A 10,771-nucleotide genomic window follows, 5' to 3' on the forward strand; every position below is an offset into this window, starting at 1 on the left:
GACGCCCTCTCCGGGCACTGGGCAAAGGGGAGTCTCTTGGGTCAAGCACCCCCTAGACAAATGCACAGCAACTCATCCACTCCTTTTTCGCAACACGTTTATTGAGAGGCAGTTATGCTCCAGCTTTCCAGGAGGTCAGGTTGGGAGAGGGGAACCCTTTACAGAAGGCTGAGTGCTGGCTGGCACACTGGGCTTGGCAGCACTGGAGGGCAGGCAGGAAAAGTAGGGTGGGTAACCCGGCCTGACAAATGCACGGCAGCTAGAAAACCTCTTCAGGTTCTGGGGTGGCTGGGCCATGAGAGGGGAGGCCAGGCAGGGAAGGTAACGGGGTTCAGATCATGGAGGAGTTGCCTGCCAGGCTCCATGGGACTGGGGGACAGAAGGAGAGGAGCACAGCCACCAGCCGGGCCCTGAGGTCCCCAGGGTGACCAGGGAGGAGCTGTGACTGGCTGGGGAGGCAGGGCTGGGGCCGAGGTTCCCTAGGACCACAGGAGGTAGCCAAGGCACTCCAGGTGGTAGAGGAAGAGGACCAGAAGCTGGTGAGTGCATCACTCGAGCCCAAAGGGGGGCTCCTGACTGTCCTCAAAAGCCTCAGACCTCAGTGTCCACTTTTTCCATCCAAGAAATGGGGCTGCGAATCTCTGCTTATGACAGCACAAGCTGGCACGAAAGTGGAGGCGGGAAATGAGAACAAGTGTGCCTTCCCAGCCCGGCCTGGGCCCAGGCAGAACAGCCGATACTGGCCCCAGTCTGCCTACCCACCCCTGCTGGCCAGGAGACTGGCAGAACCCCAGTCCCACCTGCCTGGAATGTGTTTGATTTGGACTCGACTGTTGTGGTGATGGAGGGAGCTGGATCTGTAGCTAAAAATACCTCGGAGCTAAGCCAGCTGCTCGGAGCTTCCTCGGAGGCTGGGCCGCGCTGGGCCCGCTGAGGAACTGGGCACACCCACCCAGGAGGCAGCCCCCTTACCTGCTAGAGGTTGAGGACCCGTGTCACTCCCCTTCCAGTCACCAGGAATTCCTGGAGAGTTTGAGAAGGCAAGAAAGATTCTCTAAGCTGGTTCTTCACACAAGGGCTCTTGGGTCACTGAAGCCTGGGGGAGCGGCCGAGTGGTATTTGTGGTCAGCTCATCGGTGTCCACACCGGGGCCTACGCCATAGTGCGGCCAACAGGGACACCGAGCCCCGGAGAGCTGCAGGGGCCTAGCCACTGCTGTGTTGTCAGAGAAAAGCCCAGACAGCCCCAGTGAGGCCATGGCACCCACTTCCCTGGGTGCCTGAGAACCCTGCAGAGGGGCCACCCACATGAGGCAGGAGACACTGAGCCTTCAGGGATGAAGCTACTCCCTGAGGTCCCCGGGACGGGAGCTGGCCTGGCAAGTACATCTACCAAGCCCGAGCAGTCCCCCGGCCTTGGCTGCCCATGAGCACTTGGGGACGGGCCAGAGGCAGGGCCACTCCTTGAGTGCTAAAAGTTCCCCTCACAAAAGCCAGACTCAGCAACAGCTCAGAACATTATTATCTGCCGGGCGCGGCGGCTCACGCCTGGAATCCAGCACTTCCAGAGGCCGAGGCGGGCAGATCAGCTGAGGTCAGTTCGAGACCAGCCTGACCAACATGGAGAAACCCTGTCTCTACTAAAAATACAAAATTAGCCGGGCATGGTGGCACATGCCTGTAATCCCAGCTACTCTGAGGCTGAGGCTAAGAATCGCTTGAACCCTGGAGGCGGAGGCTGCGGTGAGCCCAGATGCACCATTGCCTGGTCAACAAGAGTGAAACTCTATCTGAACAACAACAACAACAACATTATTGCCTACTGCCGGACCTGCTCCTCCCAGCGCTCACGTGCAGGAGTTTGCTGGAGGTCACATGCCAGCTAGAGACGCACTGGGCCAGGCAACTTGAGATGGTGGGGCCACCTCACTGCACAGCCTAGGCAGAGGCTGCGTCTCCACCCAGAGGGTCCGAAAGGTCATGTTCCGCACTAGGGTTCCGGGCGGAGGGGCCGGAAGAGGCGGGGACGCCAGCGACTCAGTAGTAAAGCAAGTCCTGCCACCTCCTGGCCGGCCCTTCCGCTGGCGTGGCCCTCTCTCTGCAGGCCTCAGGGCCGGGCGCCAGGAGCAGCCCCGCCCCACGTTCGCTGGGTGACCGGTGGGCGGGGCGCCCTCGAGGGACCAGCAGGAACAGCAGCAAGAGGACAAACTGCCCCACCCTCCCTGCCCCAGGTGATGGTGGGGGGGACAAAGAAAAGGGATCAAAGCACAGGGAGAGGGTACAGGGAGAGGGGTACAGTCCAGCCAGGTGGGTCCCGACACCGCGCTGAGAACCACATCCAGACCACAGCTGAGCACCCAACAGCTCCCTGATTGGATCCAGGGAGGGGAGAAACTGGCTGGAGCTCTCCAGGATGCAGCTGGGAGAGAGACGTACATCAATTACTTAATTATCCAAAGCAGGTGGGGAGTAAAGACCCCACCCGGAGAGCAGCGAAGACTCTGCAGAGCCAAATGTAAAACAGGTTTCAGGGAGTATAGAAGAAGAGGCTTTTGGGACATTAACAATGTGAACCTCAATTTTTATCAGGTGCTTTCGCCCTCTTGCTGTACTTGCGCAGAGGGGAGTCTGGGCAGGAACACCCTTCCCTCCCAGCAAAGGAGCTGGACCCAGGACAGCTCATCGGGGATTGAAGACCCAGCCCTGGCCCTCAGAGGAGCCAACAGCACCACGCCAGTTACTTCCAACCAGACAGTCCTGGGCAGGGATGCCAGCAGACAGCTGGCACGAGAGGAAGCCCAAAATAACCCAGACAGCTGGGGTGAGGGGGTGCCATGGGCACAGGCGCTGGCTGCCAAGTCAAGCCACCTGGAACCCCATCCTGGCTCTACTGGTGGTGGCCTTGTGACCTTGGGCAAGTCACTTCTCCCCGGATCATGGGTGTGTGACCCAAATCTTGACCCCACTGTGGAACAGCCTGTGCGGCTGGGGAAAGGCCTCTACCTCCAGCTGGACTCAACCACTCCAGAGGAGAACCGCATGGGCTGCCTTCCCGGTGAGCGGGAGCGCTAGATTCCCCTTTGCCCTGAGGCAGGGACACGTGCTTCCGCAGGTGGACTGGTGGAGGCGGGGCAGCTCTGAGGCAGCCCAGCGCCCACCCCCTGCAGCCACTCCCAGCAATAACCACAATCACAAGGAAGGCCAACTAAAAGTTTGGGAGGAGGGCCTCCTTAAGGCACTTAACCCTCCCACCCACCCTTTCCAGCAGGCATCCTTATCATTTTAAAGGCGGACACTCACCCAAGGTCACCAGCACTATCGAGATCCTAGCCCACGGCGAACTATCTCCCTTAGCACCAAGATACCTTTAGCAAGGTCTCCCTGTTTATCCCCACAGGTCCCCAGAGCTCAGTGTAGCCCTCACAGCGGGAGTGGGGCACACCTCCCAAATAGGGGAGTGGTGTGATCTGGAGCACCTGGACGCAAATGGTTCATCAACGCAATCACAAAGCAGAGATCACATGGGGGGGTCCGAGACCAAGGGCCGCCATCTCCAGCTGTGGAGCTTCTCAAACACTGAGATGGAAAACTATTCAGTATATGAAGTCGGCTAGTGTTAGAATGAAATCAATTACTATGTGCCAAGCGTGGAACTTGGCACTTCTGCGTCAAAACCCCAGGTGTTACCAGGCTGGAGTCTCAAAACGTGTTCTGACCACAGCATCAGCCTCACCTGGGAACTTGTTAGAAATGCCAATCCTCAGGACCCACCCACTGAATCAGACACTCGGGCACCAGGCCTGGTGGTCCATTTTCAATGAGTCCCCCTTCGGGTGTGATTCTGATGCCAGTTCCAGACTAAGAATCACTGATCTAGCCCTGTTTTTGGAGATGGAGAAACAGGCTTGGAGGCTATGCCGCTTACGCAAGGTCATAGCTGTTCAATGGCTCGCCAGGTTTCAAATCCAGCTTTGTCCGGTTCCAAACACAAGGCTTATATACAGGCCTGCCCATTTGGGGACTGGAGAAGAAAACAAGAATCCCAGGAAGGTGGTGAAGCGTCAAGGAAGGCCCTTTCATAAAGAAAGCTGGCTGGGACCCCGGATCTCTGTTCTTTGCCTCCCTAGCAGCCAGACATCCGAGGATGGCTCACACTGTCACCCCAAATGCCCCACGGGGACGGCTGGAGGGGAGGCCACAGCACAGTTGGCCTTTCTGGCAGTCCTGTGTCTTTTAGAAGTAGGAGGCACCCAGGGCCCTCCCCCCGCCGAAAAACACACAACTGGGAAATACTTGCAAGTGGAGCCTCTCGTATGCTGCTAAATTCGGCAGAGAATTGCACGCCCCAAATGCCTGACAACAGAAGCTGACAGGCGGGGATGGATGGCCCTGGCGGCCCAGCAGGCGGCCCTAAGCGCTCGCAGCTGGGGGGGCGGGGCCGCAGAACCAGCCCGGCGGGTTTGGGGTTCCGCCCTCCCTGGGCTGCAGGCCAGAGCCCCCCAAATCTCCCTCACGGTCTGGGCAAGGACTCACACCTACCTTAATGGGAGGACTGTCAGGGTCAAACTAGGCCTGCCCCTGCCGTCGACAGAAGGAAAAATTGTCCATTCGGGGGGTGCCCAGCTGTCGCCCCTTCTCTGGCCCAGAACCTGGAGAAGAGGAAGGTGGAGGGCGGATCAGGGCGTGGGGGGAGAGAGATGTGACCGGCCGAAGGCACAGTGGACGGGGGCTCCGGGGCTGAAAGGGAGCCCCCCAGACGTCGCCCCACCCCCAGCGGCCCGGGCGGCCGGGGGCGGCTGAGTCAGAAGGTTCAGCCCGGGCCCGGGCGGCGGCTCATCTGCATTTCCAAAGGCCCGCCCCGCCCGCACTCTCCCCGGGAAGGGCCGGAGATCTGAGGCTTCGCCCGGAGCCCCGCGCCTCGGGGGATCCGGGGGGCCCCCCTCCGTTTTCCCAGGCTTCCCCCACCTCCTGCCTGGAGACCTGGGCAGGAGGGCTGCGCCCTGGGCGACCCAACGGGGCGTCTCTGGCCACCCCGAGGGCCTCACGACCTGAGTGGGGACAAAGGGGGCGACCCCCCGTCCCGCGCCGGTTCGCATCTCAAAGGGCGACTGGGAGGTCGGGCCTGGGCGCCCAGAGCCGGGTGGGCAGCGGGGGCGGCCTGGGGTCAGGGCCAGGCCGGGCCGCGGCTTCCGGAGGAGTCGGTGGGACCCGGGGCGGCCTCGAGGCCCCGCCGACCCCGTGGCCCTCGGCTGCGGGCGCCCGCGCGTGACAAGGAGGAAAGGGGGAAGCGGCCCGGGGCGAGGCCTCCTGGTGCCCGCGTGGGCCTCCGGGTCGCCCAGCCCCCCTCCCCCGGCCGCTTCTGCCGCCTGGCGCGCGGCGGCCGCCACCGCCCCAGCCACGGGCAGCGCGCGAAATGGCGCCCGTCAGGCCGCCGCGTCGGGCTGAGGCGAGCGCGGGAGACGCGGCGCGCGACGCCCCCGAGGCCCACGGCCCCCGAAACGGCTCCCGAGACCGGGTCGCCACCACTGCGCTCCGCGGGCTCTCGGGGCCCGACCTGGCCGCGGGCCCGCCTCCTGCTCCGGGCTCCCCACGACCGGGGGGACGGAGGGAATGAGGAAGGAGGGAGAGCCGCCGCCATTAGCACCGCAGCCCTGCCCGGCCGGGCCCGCCCGCCAGTCCAGCCCAGCCCAGCCGCGACGGGCTTGAAGCCTGTAAAGAAAACTGGTGTTTGGGAGGAGGAGCGAGCGCGGCCAGGAGGACAGGAGCGCCGGGCTGCAGGCGGAGATGCTGCGTCATGGTGCCAACATGGACGCCGGCCTTTTGTCCTCCTTCGCGTTGCCAGCGCAGGCGCACCCCGGAGCTCCGAGAAGCCGGCTTCGGGGTGCGGAATCCTCACGATCGAAAGGGAAACAGGGCCAAAGGCTGGGCGATGAGGCTCCCTCGTCTTTTAAGCTCCCCGTCTCCAAAGCACTTCAATTTCTTCTCTCCATCCAGGCTCAGACCTGGGAAGAGCGAGGGGGGCGAAGGCAGGCGGCTCCATGAACCCCCGAGGGTCGCTGCGGAGCCCCTCTTCTCGCCCTTGGGGCAGAAGAGGCACAGGGGTCCGAAGAGCCCTCCGTGTCCCAACCCCCGCCCACTGCCCGCTCCGGCTGCCAAATACAATGCTCCAGAATCCTCCTTCTCCCCTCAGCTCCCAAACACTCGCAGCCCTTGCTTGGCCTGCAAAAAGGTTTCCTCGAAGGGGCAAAAGGCACTTTTATTTTTCTTACTTACCCGCTCAGCCCGGTGCCATGGAGTCTAGAAGATCAAGCTGGGCGGTGGTTTTGGAGACGTTATTGTAAAAACATATATATTTTTTGATTTAGTTGGGAAATTTGGGAGCTATGGTGGTGTCTTTGTTCTTGTTACCTTTTTGTAAGTTACACCCTCACGTTCTGCTCCTTCCACTTCTGCAAACTTTCCAGGGTTGGGTAGGCAAAAAGGCAGCTTCGCTGAGGACTGTTTACTGCTCTGGATATAACAATGGTGTGATCGTCATTAAGAGACAAAAGGCGAAAATACACAGTCAAATCAAACAAAAGGCAAAAGACACACCAGCCGCCCAACCACCATAGAAAATACCCCCCACTTAACGTTGAACGTGTTTGCTGGAACCAGCTAGGACTTGTTTTCCAGTTTTAATCTAGTTTCCTGTGACGGCTTTAGTCTCTCGACACAAAGAGAAGGTCTTCCTTTCCCTCACCCACCAGCTCCCCCCAACCCCCAACCCCAAAGACGAGAAAAACAGGGCTGTTTTTCTTCAAATAGATGGATTTTCAAAGAAAGTGTACAAGCTACGGGGAAGAAAGCTGACTAGCATTTAGTGCTGTAAGCATTTTCAAAAGCATAAAGCTAGAACCTTAGCTTTCTAAAAGCAAGATCGTCTCAAAGCATCTTAACTGGCTTATATTAGACAAGAGAGACAAAGACATACATGCAGATGAAGGTTCGGAAAATTAAGGACATCTCAGCAACATTAACATAAAAACTGTACTGCGTCAGGACAGAATGGATTGGGTACTTACAATGTAAAAGGTTTTTTAAAAACTAAGAGTAACAACTGCTCACAATTTTTTGTTGCTGCCATTTCGCTAGTCCTAACGCTATATACATTTAAAACATTACCTTGTTAAAAAGAGAGAAGGAGTTAATAAGATGGCCAGGTTTAAGTGTTTAATAGAGGAAACTAGATATATTTAAAAATTTATTGTTCAGTCAAGAGAATACAGATTAAGACAGCTCCAAGCTCCCCCCACCCACCCAAAGAACAAAAAGGAAAAAAAATATGTCATTTACTTAGGTTTTTTTGGAATTCAAAACTGTTAACTGCTGACATGAATGGTGTGCTATGACCTAGTTATACAAGACAAAGATGGATTCCAAGTCATAAGGAAAAATCCAGATCTTTTTAAAAAGTCTTCTCCAGTCTTCCAACTGTGAGTCCTTGGGCCTGTTGACAAATGTTAAACACACTGAGACGTCCTGAACTGGATGGTAGAGTCAAAGGAAAAACATTCCCCATTTGCAACAAAGGAAAAACCCACTTGGCCATTTAATTCCATTGCAGAAAAATGGCTTCCCTCATCTGTTGGCCTCTCCTTCGTGTCTGATGAAGGATGTTTTGAGATCAGCGTCTAATAACTCAAGCCCTATAGAAGCCGCGCGCTGATTGGCTGCCGCGCCCTGCCGCCCTGCTCCAGCCAATTACCTACCCACGGCCAAATTACAAACCCCGAAAAGAGCCCCAATATGAGCTACACCAGCTCCGAGCCCCGGCGAGGAGGCTCCTGCGCCTCGGCCGCCAGAGAGGAGCGGCAGAGGGGGCTGCAAACGCGTCCTCGCGAAGCCCGGGAGCCTCGGAGTTGAACTCACAAAATGGAAGCCGCGCGCTGATTGGCCGCCGCCACTCCCGGACCTTTAATAAAGAAAGGGGAAGGAAAAGATAAATGCAAAAAAGGGGGACTCTCTCCTCCGCGGGTGGCTGGAGGAAGGGGGGGAAGCATGTGTTCAGGACAATTACAGGGCGATCCCCTCCAAAAATAAAAACAGAAGAAGGCTTCTATCGCCCAGGTCCAGGCGAGGGCTACATCCTCCCAGGAATGCGAATGCTAACGTGGTGAACCCTGGTCTCCCCTCCCCAGTTCAGCTCCGGGGAGGGGGTCGCGGGCCGGAGGAGGAAGCTGGAGCGCAGATACCTCGATTGCAACTCCTCTGAGTCGACGCCGGCCTCCCCGCGCGGTTCCCAGCGTCCACACACACCCTCGGCCCCCTAGACCCCAGCCCTCTCCCCGGGTCCCCGCGCGCCCGCCTCCGGCCCGGGCAGTTTGGAAACAGTTTTGCAGGCCCGGGACGCACGCCGCGGCGGCCGCGGCTCGGAGGGTAGTCCCGGCCGCGGGAGGTAGAGCCCGGGGAGACCCCCCTCCCCCGCCAGCCAAGACCCCCACCCCAGTCCCAGAAGAATAAATAAATTAAAAGGCCTTCCCCCGGGGAGGGGGAGGCAGTGTGGGAGCGCGCGAGTGAGGGGTGGGGGGCCGCTGGGGCCCGGGGCTTTGGCGGCGCAGCTGCCGCCGCCGGGAGAGTGCCTGGGGAAGCGGCGAGGAAGGAGAGGGGAGGAGGAAGAGGAGGAGGAGGAGGAAGAGGAGGAGGGTGAGCGCTCGGGTCGGGCTCCTTAGCGGTGTATTGTGGGATGTGCGGCTACTGGGAGCCGAGCCTCCGCCGCCAGCCGCCTCCCGGGCAGCAGCAGCAGCAGCGGCGGCGGCAGCAGCTCCGGGCCCGGCAGCCGCGGCGGCGGCGCCCCCCCTTCCCGGCCCCCGGTCTGGCCGCCCCGGCCTCGGCTCCCGCGGGGGACACCATGTACTGGCTGGCGGCGCAGGGAGGCCGGCGCCCGGCGGGGATGTAAGCGCGGCTCGGGGAGGGAGAGGCCGCGGCCGGCAGCCGGGCGGCCCGAGCCCCCGGCCCCGGCCCTGGCCCGAGCGGGCGGGCGGGCGGTGGCGGCGCCGCCGCCGCCGCCAGGCCCTGCCGCGAGCCCCGCGCCACAGCCGGGCCGAGCGAGCGGGCGAGCGCCACGCCGGGCGGCCGGGCGGGCACCATGGGCCGGAGCCCGCGTCCTCCAGGCGCCCCGGGCCCCGCCAGCCCGCCCCGGGGACCCCCGGGAGCCCCTCGCAGCCGCCCCGAGACGGTGGCCGAGCGGGCGGGCGCGTAATTCTCCCGGAAGGGTTATTCTCTCGCTCCATTCTTGTTTTGGGGGGAGCCAGCGAGACAGCTCCTTTCGGGGCGCGCTGGCAAGGTGGGAGGGGGTGGGGGCCGGCCGATTGGATTCTTTCGCGTGTGTGTAGAAGCGGCCGCCGCCGCCGCGGCGGAGACGACAACAACTTGCTGGTTTTCAGGTTGGGTTAACGGCATGGAGAACAGTCACCCCCCCCACCACCACCACCAGCAGCCCCCGCCGCAGCCCGGCCCTTCGGGCGAGAGGAGGAACCACCATTGGAGAAGTTACAAGTTGATGATTGACCCGGCTCTGAAAAAGGGGCATCATAAACTGTACCGCTACGATGGGCAGCATTTCAGCCTGGCGGTGAGTAGCCGGCGTGCCCCCCCAGCCGTGTCCCCCGCCGCGTCCGGGGGAGACGCGCCTAGCGGCCGGGGACCCCCCGCCCGACCCCCCGGCCAACTGTCAGACGGGGCCCCAGCCCTGGAGTTTGACAAGTGCCTGGAGAAAGGGGTCTGCCCCTGGGGAGGGCGACCAGCCCTCCCATCGCGGACCCCCAATTTCTCCCTACAGATGTCCAGCAACCGCCCGGTGGAAATTGTCGAAGATCCCCGGGTCGTCGGGATCTGGACCAAAAACAAGGAGCTGGAGCTGTCGGTGCCCAAATTCAAAGTAGGACCCCTCCCCACTGCCCCGCCGTCCCTCCCCCACCTCCCCGAGTTCGAAAATAACGCCAGTCCTGACCGAGCCCGGCCGGATTCCCAGTTCCCGCCGTCCGGGGCCAGGGAAGTTTTGGCGGGGAGGGGTAGAGCGCTGGCGAGAGGGTGTCCCCTCTCAGCTACTGTAAACAAAATAACACTGGGTGAAACTGTAATCACGGCGTAGATACAGTGTCCTGCACGCCCCGCGGGGGGCTCCAGTCCGCCCGGTGGCTTGGCCCCGAGACTCTCCCCTCTCGCCAGCCCCCTAAAAGACAACTTCCTAACCCCGAGGGGTCGCCTCTGACCCGGCAGCAGGAAGAGGAGGCCAGAATGGGGGGTGGGGAAAGAGAAACTGTTTCTTTTTCCCCTTTCCTTCCCAACCCAGAGGACTTCCACGTTCCAAACGATTTAATCCTCCGCTTCCCGGGCCCGCCCGCGTGCATTTTTTTCCCCCCCCAAAATTTTTTTTTTTTTTAGTTTTTTTTACCCTTTATTGTTTTCAACGGGCGGGCGAGTTGCGGGGGGCGGGGGGGGAATGTTGTGTTTTCCCTTAGGTTTAAACGTTCTCCAAACTCCCTTCCCCCTCGGCCCCTGCCAGATCGATGAGTTCTACGTGGGCCCGGTGCCTCCGAAGCAGGTGACATTTGCCAAGCTGAATGATAACATCCGCGAAAACTTCCTGAGGGACATGTGCAAGAAATATGGGGAGGTGGAGGAGGTGGAGATTTTGTACAACCCGAAGACCAAGAAGCACCTGGGCATCGCCAAGGTGGTCTTTGCCACTGTCCGGGGAGCCAAGGATGCCGTTCAGCACTTGCACAGCA

General features: G+C 60.5%; 1 protein-coding gene, 1 long non-coding RNA gene and 1 pseudogene across 2 annotated transcripts in view; 1 reads left to right on the plus strand and 2 right to left on the minus strand.

Annotated features, from left to right (window-relative positions):
• Positions 1-80: 80 nt before the first annotated feature.
• On the minus strand, positions 81-3,783 carry LOC140712807 (uncharacterized; annotated as a pseudogene).
• Positions 3,784-3,896: 113 nt separating this feature from the next.
• Positions 3,897-7,904, minus strand: LOC140712808 (uncharacterized). The gene is made up of 2 exons (XR_012094611.1): positions 7,335-7,904; positions 3,897-6,509 (listed from the first exon to the last, which is right to left on the minus strand). It is a non-coding gene; the product is annotated as an uncharacterized lncRNA (long non-coding RNA).
• An 800-nt stretch (positions 7,905-8,704) lies between these two features.
• SETD1B (SET domain containing 1B, histone lysine methyltransferase) overlaps positions 8,705-10,771 on the plus strand; it is a 27,629-nt gene continuing 25,562 nt past the window's right edge. The window contains exons 1-4 of the mRNA XM_073021173.1: positions 8,705-8,933; positions 9,425-9,612; positions 9,820-9,918; positions 10,546-10,771. The exon at positions 10,546-10,771 is cut by the window's right edge and continues 45 nt beyond it. Coding sequence (XP_072877274.1) covers positions 9,439-9,612; positions 9,820-9,918; positions 10,546-10,771 — 499 coding nt within the window. The 5' untranslated portion in view covers positions 8,705-8,933; positions 9,425-9,438. The remainder of the gene's footprint in view (positions 8,934-9,424; positions 9,613-9,819; positions 9,919-10,545) is intronic.

Source organism: Chlorocebus sabaeus, chromosome 11, assembly GCF_047675955.1.
Source record: "Chlorocebus sabaeus isolate Y175 chromosome 11, mChlSab1.0.hap1, whole genome shotgun sequence".
In the NCBI taxonomy this organism is placed as follows: Eukaryota; Metazoa; Chordata; class Mammalia; order Primates; family Cercopithecidae; genus Chlorocebus; species Chlorocebus sabaeus.